The sequence below is a fragment of the Oryx dammah genome, unplaced genomic scaffold (assembly GCF_014754425.2).
Source record: "Oryx dammah isolate SB20612 unplaced genomic scaffold, SCBI_Odam_1.1 HiC_scaffold_29, whole genome shotgun sequence".
Taxonomy (NCBI): Eukaryota; Metazoa; Chordata; class Mammalia; order Artiodactyla; family Bovidae; genus Oryx; species Oryx dammah.
In genome coordinates, this window is record NW_024070213.1 from 106099571 (window position 1) to 106125224 (window position 25654).

General features: G+C 38.3%; 2 protein-coding genes across 5 annotated transcripts in view; one reads left to right on the top strand and one right to left on the bottom strand.

Moving 5' to 3' along the window:
- PPFIA2 (PTPRF interacting protein alpha 2) overlaps positions 1-6401 on the top strand; it is a 501565-nt gene extending 495164 nt beyond the window's left edge. For 2 of the 4 annotated variants that reach the window (XM_040234485.1, XM_040234486.1), the window contains exons 30-32: positions 1300-1459; positions 2650-2741; positions 4999-6401. In XM_040234485.1, the coding sequence (XP_040090419.1) occupies positions 1300-1459; positions 2650-2708 (219 nt within the window). In that variant the 3' untranslated portion in view covers positions 2709-2741; positions 4999-6401. The remainder of the gene's footprint in view (positions 1-1299; positions 1460-2649; positions 2742-4998) is intronic. The other 2 variants (XM_040234487.1, XM_040234488.1) reach the window with 1 other exon arrangement.
- An 803-nt stretch (positions 6402-7204) lies between these two features.
- Positions 7205-25654, bottom strand: part of ACSS3 (acyl-CoA synthetase short chain family member 3) — a 168225-nt gene continuing 149775 nt past the window's right edge. The window contains exons 14-16 of the mRNA XM_040234490.1: positions 10784-10883; positions 10523-10698; positions 7205-9360 (exon numbers count right to left, since the gene is read on the bottom strand). Coding sequence (XP_040090424.1) covers positions 9292-9360; positions 10523-10698; positions 10784-10883 — 345 coding nt within the window. The 3' untranslated portion in view covers positions 7205-9291. The remainder of the gene's footprint in view (positions 9361-10522; positions 10699-10783; positions 10884-25654) is intronic.

A 25654-nucleotide genomic window follows, 5' to 3' on the forward strand; every position in this document is an offset into this window, starting at 1 on the left:
CTTTTGAGGTTTTCAGGGATCTTTCTGGAAGAAATGGGGAGGAAAATCTGAGTATGAGGTGGAAAATACAGAGATGCAGAATTACGTGTTGCAAAATGCAGGTGTTTCTAGGCTGTAAAGAAAAGCTGATTACAATAATTTTGTGAGTGAACCCAGCAATTCTTAAAATGGCACAGTAATACCACATTCAGATGGGCAAGGAACATGATCTTGGTTTTATAAAACTGAAGCTGTCCTTTGTGGAGGAGGTTAGAGGTAGATAAGTTCTATGGTGTGACCCTCAGCTAGCTTCCTAAAATTCTTACTCCTGTCCAGTTAGGATAATAGTTACTATTTTTAAAAACCAGTTGATAGTTAACTGACCTTAATTTTATAATTTGTTGGATAATCTTTTCAATCCTTATTCTTTTTTAAAAAAATTATTTACGTATAGCTAATCTACAATGTTGTGGTTTCTGGTGGATAACGAAGTGATTCAGTTCTGTATCTATTCTTTTCATATTATTTTCCATTATGGTTTATTACAGGATATTGTGTACAGTTTCCTGTGCTATATAGTAGGACCTTGCTGTTGATATATTTTGTACAAAATAGTTTGTATCTGCTTTTAATCTTTATTCTTAATTGTTGAAACAGAAAAGATAGTCTACATAAACCCATACTCACTTTTAAATAAAATGATCCTTACTTAAAAGTTAGAAAAGAAATTTTAATTAAAAATTGTTAAAAGATCTGTCATAGTATTAAGATTCTAAAACACAGACTGACCTGAAGCAGAGGTCTAGGCCGAGGTACATGCCTATGTGGGTTCTAGTGTTGCTTCTTGAAAATAATGGACAAGCTGAAAAGCCTAAATGGAACATGACTATCTGCCTTTAAAATATGCTGCCTCTTATTATTATTAAGAGCAGCACGTGACTTTATCATCGAAACCCTCTAGTATCTTGTTTTACTGTTTTGTTTGTTGCTGTGCTTGATTTTGGTTTTGTTCTTTGAATGTGAACAAAAATATCTAAACAACTTAGCTAGAGCCAGAACAGACTTGTTTCTGAGAGAAACTGATTATTCATATCCCACTGAAATAATCTCATGGGTTTCTGTAGATGCCACTGAGAGTATATCCTCAATTGAGATTAGAGAGCATATCTTTTAATATCTTCTCATGGAAACCTTTTTCTATGATGTTGTTGCTTATCGTTCTCATTAACTTTCTGTTACATGTTTCTAAGCACATGGTTTAAAGCACCTGGACTAGTTTACTTGTTTTCATTACATCAAATTATAACTCTGTACTGGCAGAGTGAGGACAAGAATTTCAGGCGTGGGTCAACCTGGAGAAGGCAGTTTCCTCCCCGTGAAGTACATGGAATCAGCATGATGCCCGGGTCCTCAGAAACACTGCCGGCTGGATTCAGGTTAACCACAACGTCTGGGCAGTCAAGGAAAATGACAACGGATGGTACAGTAGTTTTGCATTTGTGCTAAGTAAAACGCTTGTTTAGCAAATGCTATCATTCTCTGATCTCTTGCACAGCTTTCTGAAATTGACTCTTTCCTTAAGTTGGTTTGCTTTGCTTGAAGTTTGCTTTGCTTTCATCAGACTCTTCTCTTTTGTGAATTGCTAATGCATGAACTCACAGCACTTTTTTCACATTTTAAAAATAATTTAAAATTAAATCCTAAAAAGGACAATTTTGGCTAATGTCCACATCTAGGAAGAAAAACATTTGCATGATTTGTGTTTCTTTACTCTTCTATTCACCAAGTAAATAATTTGTTTAGAGTTTGGATTTGGACTAACTGTCCTTAATAAATGGAAATTAACTCCATTGTTGCCCTACATGCTTGAATATTGCAAAGTTTTATATTTCATCTTAAAAATGGACTCATCAGATATTTTCATCTCTGACCAAGGCAGAAGGCCTTAAATAAACAAGCACAACCATGAGAAGAGAATTAAACAAACACAAAACCGACAGTAATTTCCCAATTAGTATTTCCTTCTGTGGACATTAGACTTGTGTTATATATTTCACAAAGGAAAACAGCCATTCTGGAGGAGAGAGACAGCCCTGAAATTATAGTCACAAAGTTTTGTTTGTTTCGTAGGCACTGAACAAAAAAGTCCCACTCTCTTTTACTGAGAAAACCACCTATAAATCACTATTTCTTTTTAAGGTGGGAGCTATCATGGCCCTTAAAATTAGTTCTAGTGTAAGCCGTGAGTTTGGTCTACGTTTCTTCTAACGTGTTACTATTACGGATACAGTATCAAAATTCATGAGGAAGTTAAGATGATCAAAATGAGTGTAGAAGCTTTTCACTGTCGGAGGGGAAGAAAATCCATCGTACTGAATTCTCCAAGAGCAATCTTTGCTTTAAAAACAGGAGCACCCAAGGGAACTGTTCCTATTAACAGACTTCATCTTAGGAGGAATACACAACTTGAAAGCTCAGTTGAATCACACTGGAATACATTTTCATTAGTAGCTTGGTCTCAAGAAAAGGAATATGAGTGGCTTCTGTCTGAGAGAAAGAAGATCTATTAATATGTCCAGATCCCTTTATGCAGGGAAAGTAAACCTTTCTCATCTGAAATCTTGTACTCTATCACCTGAGTCCCTCTAAAGCCCTTTTCTCCGTTTGCAGTTGCTTCATCAAGACTGCAGAGGTTAGACAACTCCACTGTTCGCACATACTCATGTTGACAAGCCACTCAAAGGAGGCAGCACTGACTTGCTGTGAGTAGTTTTCGTTGGCTGACAAAAAACAAACCGCCAAAAAAGAAAAATGGAACCTACATAGACTAGTGAATATACACAATACTCTTTGCTATGGCCTAGCAGCACAGAAGTGAAAATAATAACCCCTTTGAATTTCTAGAGAGTATAAAGGCCTCTTTATAATGTAACTCTTAATCTAGGATTTTCTATCACTGTCTGTCTGCTATGGTTTAAGGTCTGTCTCTTGGAGGCCTGTCACTATCTTATTTCACATCAATGCATTGCTACCACCCTGGCTTCTACTTTTAAGGAGCATTTTATGTTGATGCACATAGCATTTGATTGATGAGAGTCTGGCATTTATAGAATAAGACACTATTAAGTGAGTACTTTATACAGCGGAAGCTGAAATAGACAAACAGTTATTCTTGTAGGTGTCCAGAGTCAAAACAGTATCAGAAACAGGCAAATGACTTGGAGGTGATTTCATATTAAAAAAACAAAACTATAACTGAGAAAAATTGAACGTCTGGTATGTTTTTTTCCATCAATATGATTTATATCTGTTGAAATATATAGGAATTTTAAGTATCTCAGATGTACAGCATAGGGACAAAGTGAAATAACTTTACAACAATGGTGGACAGAATAGAAAACCATGCTGTATAATCATTAAGATATAAGGTATTTGTACTTGGAGAAATACTAGTTGATGGAACCTACTTCCAAAATTTTATTAAAGAACAGTCTTTAGCAAAACTAAGTTTTCCTAGGATGTAAATGTCAAGGACATTTTTTAACCTACAACTGTACTAAAATAGTCTACCATGGACAATGGATTGATATTTTGGAAAAATGTTTTTTAGGGCAATATTTAGAAACAAATGCGTGCATAGGGATGGGAAGAGGAACAGCTCATCTTGTGCTGTTTATTCATTGCCTTGAATTAAAAGCTCCACGCGGTTTACTGATGGTCTTTGGGGCCTAATATAGGAGCTGGTATGCTGCCTTATTTGGGTCACTATTTGAAGCTGCTGATGATAAAACAAAAGCTTTCAGATAAGAGATTTAATTTCAGAATGTAAAACCCTAACATTAAAAATTTAATGACAGTATCCAATTAATAATTTGGCTAAATGAGAGGTTTTCCAAAATACCATTTTTAATAGTTTCTACACATAACAATTTACCAGGAGCTGAATACATCACTAATTCACAAATGATTATTTAATATACTGAGTACTGCTTGCTTCTTAGCTCTTAACTGATGGGTAGAACTACTCTTTAACTATTTGCAGTCTGTATTTTGTGCATGGCATTCTAGTTCATATTTCCTAGCTTTTACCATTAAATGGGATAAAAATATTTATTTCCAGTAAATTACTCTGGGTCAACCAATTTCTATTTTGAGGAACTATTAGCATTTTTGTCATTAACGTAATTCAGAACATATTGGGTTGCCAAAAAGTTCATTCTGCTTTTTCCATAAGATCTTATGTATATATACGTACGTCTGCGTGCACTCAGCCATGTCCAACTCTTTGTGGTCCCATAGACTGTAACCTTCCAGGCTCCTCTGTCCATGGAATTTTCTAGGCAAGGACACTGGAGCAGGCTGTCATTTTCCCCTACTCCAGGGGAACTGTAGTGACCCAGGGATCAAGCCGTCTCCTGCGTTGGCAGGAGTGTTTCTGATCACTAGCGCCACCTAAGATGCCCCTGTAAAACCTTATGGATGGAAAAACCTGAATGAACTTTTTGGCCAATCCAATGTTAATATTTTTCTTGTGTTGGGATAGTAATTGTGATCTTTTCCTTATTATGACTGGAAAGAATCTGTGATGAGACATTACTGACCCAGATTCTTTATGTTCCTGATTATCACTATGTTTTTGTCACTATTACACAACGGTATCTTTTGAAGAGCATATAGAAGTTAGAAAACAGATCTATTCCATGGAATAGGTCAGCTCAGTGTATTAATGAGCAAGCCGTACATTTTTCAAAAAGGACTGCTGACATTTTCTCTGAATACCTTTGCTTCTATTACTGCCATACTTTCCGTGAAGTTGAGCAAATCTTATTTTTGAAGCTTGCCTGCACAAAATTAGAGAGGAGCAAATATTAATCACATAGCCCCAAGATAATCCCCTACTCATTATCTCTTAGGACAAAAGTGGGCAAGATGCATGGAAGTGCACCAAGAATAGCAGAGGGAGAGTTTCCAGTCTGTGGGGTCTCTCAGTGAACTAATGTTGTCCATTACACATTTTAGATGTCGTCTTTTCAGTCCACTCTACCTAAAGTGCACTACCATCTAAGAAGACAAGCCGTGAAAACCTTTGTGAAGACCGAATTCTAAGGAAATAACTACAAGTAATGGTTCACTAACTGAAAATGTGATTTTGGGGGGAGTCAGATATTAAGTTTGATTAGTTTACTACAATTGTAAGAAAATACTTAAGTCATTTGAATAATAGGCATCATCCGCATCATAAATTCTGTACAACAGATGCTTTTATGAAATGGAACCACTTGTTTTTCCATGTTTTATTGTAATATACTAGGCCTTTATGTATTACTGTGTATGTATTTCTTTTTAAATGTGTAAGTCTTATGTAAATGGATATAAATATGATTTTTTTAAAAATAAAATATATGGTTCATGGAGTCTTGAGTGCAAACATTTGACAATTCCAAGTACTGTTTGTATTTTACCATTCCACCATTTTTACAGTTTTTGAATTGTAACAGTCAAATCGGTATGTTTCCTGGAAGCGTGCTTCACGCTTCCACATGGTTCTCCTTCAAGTCTGTCAATCCTTAAAGCTGAAAACCTGCCTCTGATCATGTAAAAAAGAATGATTTAACCTGGAACTGGAGCCAAAAATAGACCTTTAAAGGCAATCAGGGATGTCCTATATCTTTAGAAATAGCACTGTGATGGCTCGATCTCCTTTTCAATACAAAACAAAGCCAAACTGTTTACAAGAGTCAAAGCAATTATTTAAAAAAAAAATTTATAAAGAAAAAACATTATCTTCTCTTGTTACCTGTGGACCAAGGAACAAAAAACTTCTTTACTAAGAACCCCACGTTCATCCAAATACCCTGCACGGCCAGCCAGCAGCAGCACTGTTCAGTGACTATCAACCACTGCAGAGTCTGAGGTCATCTCCACTGGAAAAACACAGAAATCCCCAGAAACCTTTCCTTTCTGTCAATGTAACAGGGCATTAGCCAGACGCATGTCTAATGTTATAAGCTTTTAGCCCAGAAGGCCTTGTTGGGACTTCCCTGAAGTCAGTCTTATCAGAGGAAATAACTGAAAGACAGAATGATTAACATATATAGTGTATAAAAGTATAGAAGAGTAATCGCTTCCTGTGGCTTTATTTTGGTGATGTTAACTGTTTATTCTTTGTTTATATGGGAGATTTCAAAGTAAAATCTATTTAATAATCTCATTTATCTAACTGCTGATTTTCTGCTGCTTGATCTATTAACAGCAAGACCTGTCATTAGTAATTCTTTTTTTTTTTTTTTTGTATTTAATTTGCTATGTTTGCACGTACATTACATTTGTTTGGATGTCGATTTTTGTTTAACAGACTCAGTCAAAAGGTAATGGTAACAGAAAACCTCTCCATTATCAATAAAAAAAAAAATATACTTCCAGTTCTCTGTTTAAGCTTTGTTATCTAGTCACATATAAAGACTTTACTCAAACTATAATGCAAATCATTCTTTTTAGTGATTCTCAATCTAATATTTATCTACAAAAGTGAGGCTGCCACAAGAGGGTGCACTAAGCTTGCTTATGAAAGTGATTTTAAATTTTCTAAAAATGCTGCTTGATTGGAAACAACGGGTAAGAGCTTTTACAGTTCATCTGAATATGGGGATCTTGACTTACAGAAATGAAGTATAACACAGAAATTATGGTATCATAATAACAAACTAGATTTCTATCTACTGTTATGCACGACTTAATTGTGTAATAGGTTTTCCCCTTTAGAGATCACCTAGCAAGACATATTAATCATTTAGAATAGACTCTAACATACAGAGATATAAGAGATCCAGTTCAGTTCAGTTCATTTCAGTCGCTCAGTCATGTCCGACTACTTGTGACCCCATGAATCGAGATCCAGTTACTTACCTCAAAACCCATAAAATATTCTTCAGTGTATCATTTGTGTCAGATTCTAAAGCCCAATTAACTGATTAAGCTTAGAACCTTGGTTTTCTTGCTTTTAACCACCATCATCATGAATTTTTATATTTTTAATAATCAGAGCTTTTTCAAGTATAATTTCCTATAAATAAAACTGCTTCTTAAATGTAAAACAGTTCTCATTTATATATACTTAGTACATTTTAAAAAGCAAACGAGCTTCATTAATTGGCAAACACTTTTCTATAGATTTTAAAATATTTACATTTTACTTTTTCTAATACTTTACAGTAAAAAAATTCTATGAAATGACAAAAGATGATCATACAGAATTTATTTCAGCAAATTACATTTTTAGTAACATTATTAGTGTTATTTTTAAAGACACATTTAATTCAAAGTACTTTAAATACTGTCGAATGAAAGGACCTTATAGTCAGTATTAAGATAGAAAATTCCTTTTTTTCCTTCAAAATTTAAGCAATCTGATGACTTGACTGTATCTTTCTTGCCCCACATTCAGTCTTGTGAGAATAACAGTACTTTCTCTGACCCTGCAAAGGAGATCAATTTCCTCAACCAGCTACAAGAAAACATTACTTGCCCAGTCTTGTGCACTGTTTCCCAATCCCACTCAACGGGAAAATAACTCAAGCCTGCTTGCTGAAGTGTCTTCTCCAGGAAAAATGTGCAAGAGGATCAAAGACAATCTTTACACAATTCTTGGATCTGCCTGAGCTTATACCTCACAAACGAACTGCTAAAGAATGTGCCATTTCAAATTAACTGAATTTTATATGAAAAACACGGCAATACATCTTAATGCTAAGACATTAAAAAATGTATTATTTGTTAAGATTACAGTTGTGATAATAGATAAAATGTACCAAAGAGAAGAGACAGTTTAAGGAACCTAACAGCTTCAAATTATAAATTGAATATATATCTAATCAGTTTAACTCAGGCTTCTAAAATAAAGGGAACAATTAGATGAATTGTTTTCAGGTGTAACAATCAAAAAGTCAAGTTTAGCAAATAACAATTTACTTTGAGAAGCCATTTGTTTTACAAGCCATAGTCTACAATCCAAAGAATCCTAACATTTTCAGGATGTCTTCATACAATTTGTTAGCAATTTTTATGGAACAAACAAGTAAATAAGCTCATCTATTATCTCTCATATATATTTCTTTGTGTGTTACCGGACTTTTATGTTAGGACAACTGCTCTTAAAGTTACTGATAGACTGAAAGATTGAGGAATACTTTGAGAACCATCAAAGACTCAATAGGTATGGCATTTTTTTTTTAGTTTGAATGTATTCTTTAATAACTGATACCATGTAGAACCCTAAGTAAACCAAATGTCTAATTATCTGTATATACTCCGGTTAACTGACACAAAGACTCATTTCTAGTTATTTGTTAATGCTCAATAATTTTACAAAAGTTTAAATAGAAAGATGTGCTTTGGATGTGACAACTTTTTTTCAGTGAGTTATTTTAAAATTAGAGATTTCCCATAAAATCTGGAATTTTGGTTTCTCTTAAAACTCCTCCTGGTCTTTAGCATATATAAAATGTAAAAAATTTTACATTTCTTCCTTAAGAGCTTTCCTTGACAGTTTACCCATTTCTATATCATTTCCTTTTTTCCAAAAGAAGTTGAGATCATTACAAAGTATATAAACTCTGAACCTGAAACAGTAAGAGGGGCTGCAGAGAGGCCTCATCTGCATGACAAAGAGATTGGATTAACTCTGTGCTCTCTACCTGGCCTGGAACCGCCCTTGACTCAGTAACACAGGACTGGAGAGAGCTGGACCTTTGTATCCAGTGTTCCCCCAGGATGTGTGAGGAGACAAATTCTCCCACCTAGAAAAATCATGTCTCAGTGATTATCTGAAACTTCCCATTTCACCCATTTCATTTAAAATAACCAAGTCTGTGGGCATCTCAAGAATATTCAAAGATATTCAGAACTGCTATAAGAAAATAATAACTGTTTTCTGACTGCAACTTGAGTTTTAGGTCTTGGATCAAAGCTGCAGAGTCCTAATTTCAGGAAGTGGCTTGATATTAGTGTCATGTTTTTGGTGGGGATAGGGGTTACAATTTATAAAAATCACACATTAGATATATTTTTCTTAAATGGAAGTTCTGGAAAATCTATCTAATAATGAGCATGATACAGGCAACTGGTAACAGTGCTAATTGGGCTAATCAAACAGAAGGCACGGGTCTTATTAGTCTTCGAGTACATTTTTTTAGACTAAGTCCTACAATTTACATTTCAGTTTGCATATTATTTCTATTTTGATATTTATTTCTGGGAAGTAATTCTAAAAACTTACTCCAGTTAGAAAAGTGACTCAAAAAACATGAAAAAAAGTCATGATGCCTGCTTCAGCATGACTTCTATGTGTTCAAAAATTCCAGGATCTTCAATTGTAGGAGATACCTGGAAAGAAGATTAGAGTCCGATGAAGGTGCTTTCATGAACCCCTTCCACTCTCTATACAATTTAGCAGTTCAATGCAGTTTTGTATTCCCTACTATCATATACATATGGAAAGGTTCAAAAATAGCAAACTTGAACCTAATATTTTAAAATGGCTTCCCTGGTGGCTTAGACAGTAAAGAATCTGCCTGCAAAGCAGGAAACATGGGTTCAATCCCTGGGTCAGGAAGATCCCCTGAAGAAGGGAATGGTAACCCACTCCAGTATTCTTGCCTGGAGAATCCCATGGACAGAGGAGCCTGGTGGGCTACAGTCCATACCGTGGTTAAGAGTCTGCATAACTGAGCGATTAACATTTTAACAGTAAAATAAATGGTTCAGTTAGCAAAACAATCAGTCCTAGAGGCACTGCGCTTACTTGCTCAGTCCTGTCTGCTGTCAGTCCTAAATGGTACTTTTTTTTATCGGTCTTTCAATGAGCCTCCATGGAAAGATTTTGGTTTTTTTTTTGCTTTGCCCATACAACCACTCTTTATTGCTGTATCACTTTTTACAAGATTTTTATGATTAAAAATATATATAATATGCATATATAATGTGCACACAGATTAAAAGAATGCATATGCTTGAATCAGCTTAAATACCCTAAAATAATTTTCATTCAAAGCAGGTAAGATAATGAGCATATATATCAAATTAGAACTGTTAAAATATCTATAGCCAGTCTCAAGTGTTTGCTTTCTCACTAACAGTCACTATTGACTGTAATGAAGCAAAATTTATTCTTAATTTAATAAGACTGAGTTTCCACAATTTGTTTGAAATTAACTGACATATTCATAATATTTTATTAAATAAGAAAAACATTTTAAATATTTTTATTTAAAAAATAAAAATTTTTTAATTAAAAAAACTAAATATTTCACGTACTGGTTCTTATAATCAAAGAATATGACCTTAATGTGTTTCCTCCAAAACCCTCATTCCTACAGAGAGAATGGCTATGCAATCTCCTCCTTAACATTAAAAAAAAGAGAAGTACTATTATGTATTTTTTAGGAATATAATTCATGATTGAGAACCGTTTAAAGAGTTTTGTTGACACCAAAGAAATGGGGGAAAACATATCAGAACCAAGCACTATACAACCTTGATAATTTACCTTATATGGCTTGCCATTGACAAGGGCAGACAGAGCTGAGCGGGGAATTTTGCCAGATCTGGTTTTGGGTAACTGTTTGACAAACACCGCTTTCCGAAAAGCAGCCACGGGGCCAATGCTCTGTCTAACGTGTTTCACAATTTCTTCTAAAACTTGTTCCTCTGTTGTACTTATATCTAGGGAGAAAGTTCAGATGGTGAGCTCTGAATTAACCTTAATCATTCAGGGCCCCAACAGTCAAGGAGGACAAAGACAGCTTACCTTTTTTCAACACGCAGAGGGCTAATGGGATATGACCTTTCAAAGAATCTTCCTTCCCAACAACAGCACAGTCAGCCACAATGCCAAGGGAAAGGATAGACTGTAATTTTAAAAAGCATTCATTTAGATATCTATACACATATACATGCAGTATATATAATTCCAACTAGGGAAAAAAGTACATGACAGAGAACTTAAAAACCCAGAGCTGCCTCTGTGAAAATGACTATCAGTTCACTATTCATATCTTTATGACTGAGGTGAATGGTTAAGATCCCCAGGTAGTCACTCACTAAAGACTGGCAGTAATTAAGACAAACTGCTTAGCTTACCTGGAAAGTAAAGGAATGTTTTCTTCATTTCAGTTGTTTATTCATGAAGTCAGGGAAACTATGCAATGCACACCACTTGGGAACAAATTGCAATGGGCCTTAGAAATCAGATGGCCTCACGGTGATTTGACTGCTGGCTACCAGAAGAACCCCAAATCCTGCATAAACAGTGATTTTATTTCTCTTCTTGAGTGCCCACCTATCCAGAGAGGATTTTCCAAGAAGTGGAGAAAGAATTTGGACAGAAAGTAAAGCCCCGACATCAGATAAGCACCATTGTTGAGCATCCATTTTCATACTGTTCACCCTAAGCTCTAGAAAATGGGCTTCGTTAGTGGCTCAGACTGAAAAGAATCTGCCTGCAATGAGGAAGACCTGGCTTAGATCCCTGGGTTGCAAAGATCCCCTGGAGGAGGGCATGGCAACCCACTCCAGTATTCTTGCCTGAAGAATCCCCATGGACAGAGGAGCCTGGAGGGCTATAGTCCAGAGGGTTGCAAAGAGTCGGACTCAACTGAGAGACAAAACACAGCACAAGCTCTGTGCCTTAAAGAGCAAAGCCATTTCTATCTGGAATCATGAGCACCCAAAGAATAATCACATGAAATACAGAAGCTTAGGATTAAGAAAAAAAAAACATTCTGCTGTGATGGGACTTTTAAAAATGAATGTGCAGAAAATTCTTTTCCATGAGATTAATATATATTTCTTATGACTTCTCCCCTGTGGGAAGCAGCTGATGCCCATTGAAGGCTGAGTTTTCAAGGAAGGTGTTCCCACACTCACTACACTTATAGGGCTTCTCTCCTAGATGAGATATTTGTGTGATATACATTTCAATGACCCCAAATCCCTTAATGGCTGGAGAAAACAGTAAGCAAAGGTGTAACCAAGGGCTCGTGTGGCAGTCCCCATTCTTTCTTCGGCAAACATTTACTAATACCTCCTAACCTCCAACCTCCCATGCAGTAGGCTAGGTGGTGAACAAAAATAGGCTGGGTACTGTCTTAATGGTACTTGCAGTTTAGAAAGGAAGCCTTCCCAGGTGGCGCTAGTAGTAAAGAACCCCCCATGCCAGTGCAGAAGAAGGAGGAGAACTGGGTTCAATCCCTGGGTCAGGAAGATCCCTTAGAGAAGGGAATGGCAACGCACTCCAGTATTCTTGTGGAGAATCCCACGGACAGAGGAGCCTGGGGGCTATAGCCCATGGAATCACAAAGAGCTGGGCAAGACCAAGCAACTGAGCAGGCAGAGAAGTGATTAGACCAAGAGGAAGATGGGGCCAAAGCCCAAGGGAAGGGCTGGGCATGAACCGTTCAAATAAAAAGGAGACCAGTGTGGCTGGAAGTTCAGCTCAGTTCAGCCGCTCAGTCGTGTCCGACTCTTTGCGACCCCATGGACTGCAGCACGCCAGGCCTCCCTGTCCATCACCAACTCCTGTAGTTTACTCAGACTAATGTCCACTGAGTCAGTGATGCCATCCAACCATCTCATCCTTTGCCGTCCCCTTCTCCTCCTGCCCTCAATCTTTCCCAGCATCAGGGTCTTTTCAAAGGAGTCAGTTCTTTGCATCAGGTGGCCAAAGTAATGGAGTTTCAGCTTCAGCATCAGTCCTTCCAATGAATATTCAGGACTGATTTCCTTTAGGATGGACTGGCTGGATCTCCTTGCAGTCCAAGGGACTCTCTAGAGTCTTCTCCAACACCACAGTTCAAAAGCATCAGTTCTTTGACACTCAGCTTTTTATATAGTCCAATTCTCACATCCATACATGACTACCAGAAAAACCAAGGCTTTGACTAGACCTTGGCTGGCAAAGTAATGTCTCTGCTTTTTAATATGCTGTCTAGGTTGGCCATAGTTTTCCTTCCAAGGAGCAAACATCTTTCTAGTTCATGGCTGCAGTCACCATCTGCAGTGATTTTGGAGCCCCAAAATAAGTCTGTCACTGTTTCCATTTTTTTCCCTGTCTATTTGCCATGAAGTGAATGGGACTTGATGCCATGATCTTAGTTTTCTGAATGTTGAGCTTTAAGCCAACTTTTTCACTCTCCTCTTTCACTTTCATCAACAGGCTTTTTAGCTCCTCTTCACTTTCTGCCATAAGGGTGGTGTCATCTGCATATCTGAGGTTATTGATATTTCTCCCAGCAATCCTGATTCCAGCTTGTGCTTCTTCCAGCACAGCATTTCTCATGATGTACTCTGCATGTAAGTTAGATAAGCAGGGTGACAATATACAGCCTTAACGTGCTCCTTTCCCTTTTTGGAACCAGTCTGTTGTTCCATGTCCAGTTCTAACTGTTGCTTCCTGACTTTCACACAAATTTCTCAAGAGGCAGGTTAGGTAATCTGGTATTCCCATCTTTTTAAGAATTTTCCAGTTTGTTGTGATCCACACAGGCAAAGGCTTTGGCATAGTAGATGTTTTTCTGGAATTCTCTTGCTTTTTCGACAATCCAACAGATATTGACAATTTGATCTCTGGAAAGCCTGGCACAAAAGTGAGAATGGTGCAAGAGGAAATGAAGGTACAGAGGCAGAAAAAGGGCTGTGCCTGTGAAGAATTTTCTTATTTTAGTAGCATTGTCTGTGTTCATTCACCTCTGACTCTTTGCAACTCCTGAGATGGTAGCCCTCCAGGCTCCTCTGTCCTTGGGATTGCCCAGGCAAGAATACTGAGTGGGTTGCCATGCCCTCTTCCAGGGGATCTTCCTGACCTAGGGATCAAACCCCTGTCTCCCGAGTCTCCTGCACTGCAGGCGGATTCTTTCCTGAGCCACTGCGTTTCCCTTTAGTAGCATTGGAAGGTGGTAAAGCACTTTCAGGAGGTAAGGAGGCTGTGCAAGATCAGAATGGAGTTTTTTAAGACTTTATTTTTTTCAGAATAGTTTTAGATTCATAGCAAAATTGAGCAGAAAGTCCTGAGTTCCCATGTATCTCCTGTCCCATTTACACACAACCTCCACATCATCAAAATCCCTCCCCAGAGCAGCGCAGTCATTACAGCAGGGGAGCCACCACGAACACCACTATCACCCTACTCCAGAGCTGACATCAGGCTTGGTGTACACTTGATGGGCTTTATGCCACATAGCCATGATTACAGTATTCTACGAGTACATTCACTGCCCTAAAATCCCCTGTGTTCTGCCTCTTCATCCCTCACTTCTCAATAACTCCTGGCAACCACTGCTCTTTTTTACTGTCTCCAAAGTTCTTATCCAGAACATTAATATATTTGGAACTGTACAATATGTAGCCTTTACCAACTGGGTTCTTTCCCTTCAGTGTGGATTCTGAGAAACACAGACTTACTTTGGTTTCATTGTGAAGAATAAACAAAGGGTTGTTGAATGTGGGTGCCATAGTTTACACAGGGAAAACCCTCAAGAGGCTATAAGAGTAGACTGAGGTCATAGGAGGGGGTACAAAAAGATCCAGAGTTTTTTTAGAGGTAAAATGGACAAAATTTGATGATAAATGGGATATGAAGCAAGAAGTCAAAGGGGTTAAAAACGATTCTGTGGTTTTGGCCTGAATAGCTGGTGTCATTTTCTAAGCCAGAAAATACTAGTGGAGGACCAAGCTTGGGAGGAAAAATCACATATTAAGTCTTGGAAATATTCCATTTGAAGTACTTTTAAAGATACCCAAGTTGAGGCAGTTGGATCTGAAGAGAGTCTTTACCTTAAAATGTGTATTTGAATGCAATTAATGATCATGAAAGCCATAGACATGGATGAAATTATTTGGGGACAAAGCAGGGAGAAAAAAAGGGCAAAAGCCTTAAAGAATTCTGATATCTAATGACTGTATGAAGAAGGAAAAGCTGAAAAACTCCGTGAAAAAGTTACATTCAGAGAGGGAAGAGAAGAACCAACAAAATTTGACATGTCACTAAAAATCCCTAACTTTCCACAGAAAAAAGTTAAAAATTGGTCCAAGCTGAAAATGAGCTTTCTCTTCTCCAAACTCCTAGAAGCCTCGATGAACTACTAGAATGTTTGGTACAAACCCAGTGGACTGCCACACACTGCCCCTAATTAAGCATGCAAATCAGCATTTCCCATATCCTATCATCAGCATCAGGCGCGAGACATTCAGTTGTGAGACTTGCCATCCATATAGTTTTTGACTCCTACAGTGCTCTGGATAGTATGAGTTAAATAAATGATTTTTATACTATTGTTTTCTTAACTTCATTGCTGAGGTAAGTGTGTCCACACCCTCTCCTTCAGTTGGTACAGACTCAAAAACTTCTGCAAAACACACTATGCAGATGATAAAATACCACCTTCTCTCACTGCTTGAGCATGAACTCTCAAAAGGTTTCCTATAGCTTTCCCGTTTGGTAAGGTCCATATGTTAAGAGCAGAGTCACATTTTACTGCGAGAGTTTTGTTCCGGCAGTCAGTATTGACAGTCGCCAATCATGGAAGACAATAAATACCCTCTCGATAGCAGGGAGGACACAGACTTGCTAGATTTGATCCTTTCATTCCAACTCCCTTTCATTCTTAACACTCCCTTCATGGATAGAGAAAAATAATTTAACCTATCTAGCCAGAGTTTTAATTGTCAAAAACTCATTTACTGACGTGTTCACTGGTGCTTCTATAGCAGCTTTTAGTTTTAGTTTAAATCACTGTTTAAAAAATCATACATCCAGATATTTTGTCACCTAACCAGTATGACTGTGATTTTAACTGAACTGAACAACAAAAACTTCTAATGTGCTATTATTTCACCTGGTTATTTTAATTTCCATCCTCAGTTGCAGTGTTTTTAGAATAGGATGGGAAAATGCTAACTGGTTTTTCTAGAAGGGCAGAGAGTATTTTAAAATCAGAAGTAATATATAACACAATTGTAGTATCAAAGCTTCCTATTTTTGCAGACTGAAGACAAATTCTTAAAAATCTGTGACAAACATGTTGTTTTCCAGAATTCCACGTCATCTGTAAATAAAGTTCATTATAGTGGATAAAACATTATATTAATCTATCAGTGCTAAAAAGATGCCATACAGGCAGGAGGCAGCTTTCTGTGTTGGCTCCACAGAGAGTATTTGCATGCCAAATAATGATTTCAACAACTGACTCGTTAAAAAGAAAAGCATCAAAATATGTCTTGGCAACATTTAAGAGACAGAAGCCAACCAAATGTCCTACATGGGGAGAAATCAAAAGCCACATTCATACATTCCCTCCATATAAAATCCATGAGCATCTGTAGTGAACTGGCACTCAAGTACCCAAAATGTGATACAACTTAAAAGGTGATTGTTTCGCCCCAAGCGAGCACATCAATGCTATGGTAACAAACTGTCTTTGTTTCTGGGGTACTGCCATTTTTGCATAAATTTTAATGAATTTTAGGGTTTTAGTTGGCTAAATTACACAGGTTTCTCAATTATGCTTTGAATATTTTAATTTTAGAAAAATTTGTTTAAATCAAGCACCCTGGTAAGAGCCACTCTGCAGTGGAAGATTGTCTCTGCAGTAGGAAGAGGAGGAATATTGTTTTCTTTGTTCTGATACTAGAGTGATCTAGAAAACCATCAGCTTCCACATCTTCATCAATGTTCATATCAGTCCCTAGAAAAATATTCAGCAATTTCACAACTATTTAAATCAATATTTGTTTAATATTGGGTGGAAATGAAATTGCATAGCATCTTTGTTGAATGCATCCTTTTTAGAAATGTATCCAATCTTGAAGAAATCATTCCTAAAATAGTGAACAAAATAGCTAACTTGGAAAAACAAACAGTGACAGTTTGGTCAGAACAAAGGGCAAATTTTATGTGAATGCTCCCCTAGGCTTTGAAAGTGAGTGTTAGTCGCTGGGTTGTGTCCAACTCTGCGATTCCATGGACTATAGCCCACCAGGCTCCTCTGCCCATGGGATTCTCCAGGTAAGAATACTGGAGTCGGTAGCTATTCCCTTCTCCAGGGGATCCACTGGACCCAAGGATCAAACCTGGGTCTCCTGAATGGCAGGCAGATTCTTTACCGTCTGAGCCACTAAGGAAGCCCCAGGCTTTAAATACAGTATTTTAATACCAGATTTCCAAGTTCCCAAGGATACTCCTAGGATTCTTTAACAAACTAAAACTTAAGTTACAAGCAAAATAATGAAATCAGGGAGCCCAATTTGCTCCCTGCAGATGAAAAGAAAAGATCTGTTCTCAAAAGTAAAAGAGAGCTAAGCAGAAGGACCATATTGACTCCTAATAATCTGGGCTCACAAGACCTGAACTAGGAGAGTCAGGACACAACTTTTTTAAGAATACCTTGAACTTCCACCAGAAGTCCCTAGTGTCCAGCTAGATGCTAGGCTTTCAAGACTGTTCAAAACAGATTTGGTTATTACCTAATATTTATAGAAGGCATGTGTTGAGATCTGCAAGAATAATGTCCTCTTAAATTTCTAAAAGCCATCCTAGAATTCTGTTCTTTTATGGTGGGGTTTCCCTTGTGGCTCAGTGGTAAAGAATTCGCCTGTAATACAGGAGATGCAGGTCCCTATGTCAGGACGATCCCCTGGAGGAAATGGCACCCCACTTCAGTATTACTGTCTAGGAAATCCCGTGGACCAAGGAGCCTGGCAGGCTTACAGTGCATGGAGTCACAGGAGAGTAGAACACGACTTAGCGACTAAACAACAATGTTGAGAAGAGAAAAACATACTAATAGTTCCCTGATATATTTTTGATGTAGTCATTTTAGTAGAATTTCTCTTTGATTTAGTCTTATATAAGGTAATAAACTGTCAAATGTTACCATGGGAAATTAATAAAGCTCAGATATTTGGTGGCTCAGATGGTAAAGCGTCTGCCTGCAGTGCGGGAGACCCGGGTTCGATCCCTGGGTTGGGAAGATCCCCTGGAGAAGGAAATGGCAACCAACTCCAGTACTCTTGCCTGGAAAATTCCATGGACTGAGGAGCCTGACGGGCTACAGTCCATGGGGCCACAAAGAGTTGGACACGACTGAGCGACTTCACTTTTCACTTTCACTTTCAGATATTTTCACTGTATATAAAAAAAACAGTATTTTTATTTCCACAAATAATACTCCCAGTGGATTAAGACACTCAAGTCCTATTTCAAAAAATCAGAGTAGAATCAGAGTAGAATCCAGTATTCATTGCTGAGAATCCTGAAAAAGCATTTAAGGATAAAATTTGAGGACCTGTAGTAAAAGCTGGTAATGTCATCAATATAAACATCTCATACACATATTATCAATTTGTTAAGCAATTTTTCTAGGTGCTAGGAAAAAGCCAGTAAAAATATTGGCTCACAACCCTCTAACAGATTCTAATATGGAGAAGACAAACTTGATATGAGTTAAGATATTGTTAATTTCCTTATTAGACATAAATATGCAGTAAAGAGAATCATTTCATTCATATGAAGGGAGACATTCACTTCAAGAAGGCTTAACCCTGAGAGGTGTCTTGCTGTGTGCTATAAGAACTCTTAAGACCCACTGGCAAAATTCTTATTAGATACCATGGATCCTGTCCTTTTATTTTTCAATTTTGCCATTTTTAACTGCCTATCTTCTGCTTGCCTCATTCTACTGTTACATACAGTGAGAAGCATGTCAGTAGAAACATATTAAAGTACAATCTATATTTGAATAAGTTGGCATTTTCCTTCTAAAGATAAAAGAGAACCAAGAATTGTGACTGATAAGAGTTAGGCATATGTAAGCTCTGTATTTTGATCAGCTGAGTCTGGCAGAAATGCAGGTGAATACTGGAGGTAATCTATGAGTAAGAAATTAAAAGTTCATGCACCTGGAACCACCTTTTGTCAACACGCCAAAATACATGAAGCGTAAATTTCAATTTTAGGTTATCACAAAATTCACAGTTGGTTAAAAACAAGACAATATTATAACAGCAGATAAAAGTCACATGTTCCAAAATATTTTATAAAATTCTTTTCTTTTACTCAAATAATATCACACTGTCACTAAGTGAAAAGAAGGCCTTCATGACAAATAGGGTTAAGTCAGTAAGTCTGAGCTGAAGTATAACCTTTAGAGAAAGTGACCATCTTTTAAGTAGAGGAAAACTAAACTATGTTTCTGCATACTCTGATCATACTGCATTATCAATCATACTATTTTAAGCATATTCTTTTATCTATATGGCAGTGTTCCCCATTTCATTCAAAAACTGTTATGGGTTTGGCTCCAAAAAAACCAGAGTAGATACATTCCACCCTATCACTTCCACTACTTGCAATGGAGTACTCTGGGCCATACTTTGTACAAGAAGACTCCATCAGAACTTGAGAGGCAACCCGGTGGTTGAGTCCCCTGTTTTCTGTTTGCTCAGAAGCTTCTGGGTTTTGCTGTGGTTATGGTTCGTTGGTTTTGCCTCCTATATATTCTGGCTTGGGTTCTACAGTAGTCCAAAATATGGACAGAAAAAGCCCTAGTGATGCTTGCAGTATCTACCCAGAGGCCCAGGAAAAGAAGCAAAGGAACTGGGGAACAGAATCATTTGGTTTCATCCTCCCTACTCCAACCCTGATGGATACCAACCTAGAAGCAGTGCCCCTCTTCCTTCCTATAGAGATGTAGTGACCTTGTTGACTCTCCACACCTTTCACCAGGTGAACACAGCCACAAAGCTGTGTCCTTTCCCTTCTCCACCATTGCTATGCAGCAGATCCTGGATATGGAGCCCCGCCCACTCCCCTATCCCAAATCAATAGAGCCTGGGAAGATTCCACGCCACTTGCCCGCCCCACTAGTGAACATCCAGTCCCTGAGAATGGATCCCTACTGATTCCCTTTGTCCTATGGAAGGCAAGTGCTAGCAAAGAGACGAGTTCCTTCCTCCCCTCAGGGACACTGTGCAGATAGACTGTGCAGGTTGAACACTGGGAGGGCTGCCAGGAGGCTGAAGCCTGACTTTATACTGGGTAGAACAGTAAGGGAGAGCCCTGAGAACCAAAAGGAGAAGACCACAGAGAGAAAGGAGCTAAAAAAGGGATTATTTTGAATGTGAGTATGATGTCCTGAGTCTACCCCCAAAATTGTGCATGCATGAATCCCACCAGAATCAGCACCACAAAAATTCTGAGCACCTGAGTTTCAGATTGGCCTCTGGGAAAAAGACACAGTGAGATGGACCAGAACAGTACTGTACAGGCTTTGAAAACAAGACTGAGATTGGAACCACAATCCACAGAAAGTGCGTAAGGACATGTGGTCTGATCTTAACTGGGCTGACCATCTGCTAAAAGAAACAGTCACAAGAATATAAATCCAGATGACTTTAAAAGGATCCAGAATATCATAATGTAAATTATAATCATAATGTAAACGAATTCAGAAAACCTAAACACCTCGGGAAAGGAGTACGTCAAGGCTGTATATTGTCATCCTGCTAATTTAACTTATATGCAGCGTACATCACGAGAAATGCTGGGCTGGAGGAAGCACAAGCTGGAATCAAGATTGCCGGGAGAAATATCAATAGCCTCAGATATGCAGATGACACCACCCTTATGGCAGAAAGTGAAGAACAAAAGAGCCTCTTGATGAAAGTGAAAGAGGAGAGTAAAAAAGTTGGCTTAAAGCTCAACATTCAGAAAACGAAGATCATGGCATCCGGTCCCATCACTTCATGGGAAATAGATGGGAAAACAGTGAAAACAGTGACAGAGTTTATTTTACTGGGCTCCAAACTCACTGCACATAGTGACTGCAGCCATGAACTTAAAAGACACTTGCTCCTTGGAAAAAAAGCTATGACCAACCTAGACAGCATATTAAAAAGCAGAGACATTACTTTGCAAATAAAGGTCCATCTAGTCAAGGCTATGGTTTTTCCAGTAGTCATGTATGGATGTGAGAGCTGGACTATAAAGAAAGCTGAGCACCGAAGAATTGATGCTTTTGAACTGTGGTGTTGGAGAAGACTCTTGAGAGTCCCTTGGACTGCATGGAGATCTAACCAGTCCATCCTAAAGGAAATCAGTCCTGAATATTCATTGGAAGGACTGATGCTGAAGCTGAAACTTCATTACTTTGGCCACCTGATGCAAAGAACTGACTCATTTGAAAAGACCTTGATGCTGAGAAAGACTGAAGGAGGGAGGAGATGGGGCCAACAAGGATGAGATGGTTGGATGGCATCACCAACTCAATAGACCTGAGTTTAAGTAAACTCCGGGAGTTGATGATGGACAGGGTGGCCTGACATATTCTGCAGTCCATGGGGTTGCAAAGACTCAGACACGACTGAGCGACTGAACTGAACTGAAACACCTCTTTAAAAAAGATGCTCAACAAATGCCAAACCCAAGATGACCCAAGTATTAGAAATACCAGATAAAAATTTTAATGTAGCTATTATATCTGTAGAGCAATGTTCCCCAACCATTTTGGCACCAGTGACTAGTGTCATGGAAGACAATTTTTCAATGGAACAGGGGTGGGGGGGAGGGGGGATGGTTTCAGGATGATTCAAGCACATTGCATTTATTGTGCACTTTATTTCTATTATTATTATATCAGCTCCACCTCAGATCATCAGGCATTAGATCCTGGAGGCTGGGGACCCCTCCAGTTCAGGAAAATAAAACTTTTCTAGATTTCTCATTGCTCCTATAAAAAACCTGGCCTTCTGAGACTCTTCAAATACCTTGAGAATTTGATCAATAGCTGTTGGTTAGTTAACTGCTCTAATATGACAGGATAATAAAATTTTCTAATTTCCTTGGGCTACAAAACGCTTACAGCCTAGACAAGATTCCTGGGGCTTCCCAGGTGGCACCAGTGGTAAAGAACCTATCTGCCAATGCAGGAGACTTAAGAGATGCCGGTTTATCCCTGGGTCAGGATCCCCTGGAGGAGGAAACGCCAACTCTCTCCAATATTTTTTGATAGGCGAATCCCACAGACAGAGGAGCCTCGTGGGAAACAGCCCACAGGGTCGCAAGGAGTCAGACAAGACTGGCGCAAGTTAGCATGCAAGCACAGACTAGATCCCTAGGTTAAACTCAAGATGCTGAGGAGACTGGCTCACTATTTTCATGTCGAAAAAGACGGTTTTAGAAGTTGGAAACATTTCTAGGTTATAAAAGTTGAGACACACAGGGCTATCTGCCTCCTAGAGAGATGTTATGTGCCTCCTAGAGAGATGTTATGTACATATCAAAGAGCTGGAGTTTAGATTCAGGCCATTATGTTACCAAGGAGACCTCTTTAGGAAGAGTGAAACAGTTGCCTCCTGCCTCTTTATAAGCAGAGAAAAGTTATTTTCCTTGTCTCTCATCTATGGTGTGTTTATGTAGGGAAATTTCCCATTGGCTCTTGTTGGGTCACCTAGGGATAAGACCTAGAGTAAGAGTGCACTTAGCATTAAGAAATCTGTTTTTGACCCAGAACATCACATATACACATTAGGGGTAAAATTAACAAAGATAAAATATTAAAAACCCCACAGCAGCATGGCCCAAAAGTGTGGGCAAGCACCCTTGGAACGAATGGAGAGGTTCTCAGCAAAGAAATGGAAGTTACAAAAAAACAACCAAATGACTTAAAAGAAGGGAGAGGGGTTTCCCTGGTGGTACGGTAGATAAGAATCTGCCTGGGATGCAGGGTACATGGGCTCGATCCCTGGTCTGGGGAAGATTCCACGTGCTGCAAAGCAACCAATGCCGCGCGCCACAACTGCCGAATCCCTGTGCTACGACCCCTAAGTCCCCGTGCGTACAGCCTGTGCTCTGCAACAGGAGAAGCTACCACAATGAGAAGCCCACCCACCCCAAGAAGGAGTGGCCCCTGCTTGCCACGATTAGAGAATGCCCGCGTGCCGCAATGATGACTCAGTGCAGCCAAAAATAACTAACTAAAAAAAAAAAAGGAAAAAAAAAAGGAGGAAAATATAACATGAAGGAAATAAAAAGAGGAAAGGAAAAAAGGAAGCTAATAATAAACCTGGAGACATAAATATATCAATACTTGATTTAAACGTAAATGGTCTTAAAAACATCAGTTAAGAGATATAAATTGTAAAATCGGATTAAAATAAAAACTAGGCCCAGTGAAATTGCTCAGTTGTGTCCGACTCTTTGCGACCCCGTGGACTGCAGCCCACCAGGCTCCTCTGTCCATGGGGTTCTCCAGGCAAGAATACTGGAGTGACTTGCCATGCCTCCTCCAGGGGGTCTTCCCAACCCAGGGATTGAACCTAGGTCTCCTTCATTGCAGGCAGATTCTTTACCAGCTGAGCTACCAGGGAAGCCCAAGAAAATTTGGAAAACAATTTTTTTTAACTTCTATTTATAGTAGCTCAAAAAACTAAATACTAAGGTATAAATTAAGAAAATATTCTACATACTTAAACATAACATGTTAACGTAACATCAAAAAAAGTAAATAAATGAGAGATGTATGAAATTCATGGATTAGACAATTCACTATAGTCCAGATATCAATTTTTCTCAAATCAGTCTACAGATTTAACATAATTGCAATTAAAAATCCATGCAGGATTAATTTTAACTATAGAAAAGCTCACTCTAAAATATATATGGAAAAGTAAAGGAACAGAATATCCACAACAATTTTGAATAAGTGGAGAAATTTTGAAAACTGTGGACACTATTCAATTCTTAGACATTATATAATGCAATAGTATCAAGACAGAAAAGTATTGGTGACAAGAAAAACACAGAGATTAAAAAAATGGAAGATACTCTGGAAAAAGATCCACTTTTCTACAAAGGTGCAAAGGCAATTCAATAGAGAAAGTCCAGTCAACAAATGACACGTGGAATAATTAACATCCATATTTTAAAAAATCCTCAACCTGTACCTTGCACCATATTAAAAAAAATGCTCAAAATGTAAATGTAAATTGATGTAAAATGTAAAAAAAAATAAAATTAAGGGTAAATGGCAAAATTACATAACGTTAGGTGAAAACAAAGAAGAAAATATGACCTTGGTTTAGGAAAGAGTTCTTAGATAAATACCATGATCCATAAAAGAAAAAAAATGGTGAATTAGACTTTTGCTCTATTAAGATGGCTTAATCCTCCGATATGCTGGAGAAGGGAGCATAGGGAGATAGGCTGCCCACTCCCGTATTCTTGGGATTCCCTTGTGGCTCAGCTGGTAAAGAATCCACCTGCAATGTGGGAAACCTGAGTTCGATCCCTGGGTTGGGAAGACAAAGGCTACCCACTCCAGTATTCTGGCCTGGACAATTCCATGGACTATACAGTCCATGGGGTTGCAAAGAGTCGGACACGACTGAGCGACTTTCACTTCACTTCATTAAGCAGTAAAGAATTCACCTGCCAACGCAGGAGACAAGGAGATGCAGGTTCTTTTGATCCTTGGGTCAGGAACATCCCCTGGAGTAGGAAATAGCAGCCCACTCCAGTATTCTCGCCTAGAAAATTCCACGGACAGAGAAACCAGGCAGGCTACACTCCATGGGGTTGCAAGAGAGTCCGACATGACTGAGCGAGCAAGCGCTATTAAAAGCACTTTTAAGAGAATAAAGAGACCAGTCACAGACTAGAAAATATAGGACTTGTATCCAGAATATATATATATGTAAATATATATACACACACACACAAATGTATCTTCTTTGGTGAAATATCTGTTAAAATCTTTTGCCTATTTTTTAAAAATTGGGGTTTTTTCTTATTGCTCAGTTTTGAGAGTTTACATATATATACAGGAGCCCGAAAGGCTACAGTCCATGGGGTTGCAAGAGCTGGATACAACTTAGTGACTAGATCATCATCATCATCATATGTGTGTGTGTGTGTGTGTGTATAATCCCCAGGAGTCTATGTATTTTTTTTAAATAGGCAGAAGATTTTAACAGATATTTCACCAGATATATGAATGGCAAATAAACACAAGAAAAGGTTTCCAGCATCACTAGTCACTGTTGCTGCTGTGTAGTCACTAAGCCGTGTCTCACTCCTTTGTGATCCCATGGACCAGGCTCCTCTGTCCATGGGATTTCCCAGGCAAGAATACTGGAACGGGTTGCCATTTTTCTCTCCAAGGATCTTCCCAACCCAGGGATCAAAATCCACGTCTGCTGTGTTAGCAGGTGGATTCTTTACCACTGAGCTAGCAGGCAAGCCCCATTAGTCATTACAGACGAGCAAATTTAAAGCACAATGATATACCTTTACATATCGATTAGAATGATTAAAATTGGGAATAATGACAATTCCAAGTACTAATAAAGATGAGACGAAACAAGAGCACTCAGACTCTACGCATGGGAATATAAAATGGCACAGCCACTCTAGAAAACCATCTGGCAATTTCTTATAAGCTTAAACATACACTTACCAGTGTAACCCAGCAAACTCACTATTAGTATTTAACCTAGAGAAATGAAAACTAATTTTTTGCACAAAAACTTGAATGTATACAACAGCATTATTTACAACTGTCTCAGACTAGAAGCATTTCGTGAAAGCGAAGTCGCTCAGTCACGTCCAACTCTTAGCGACCTCATGGAC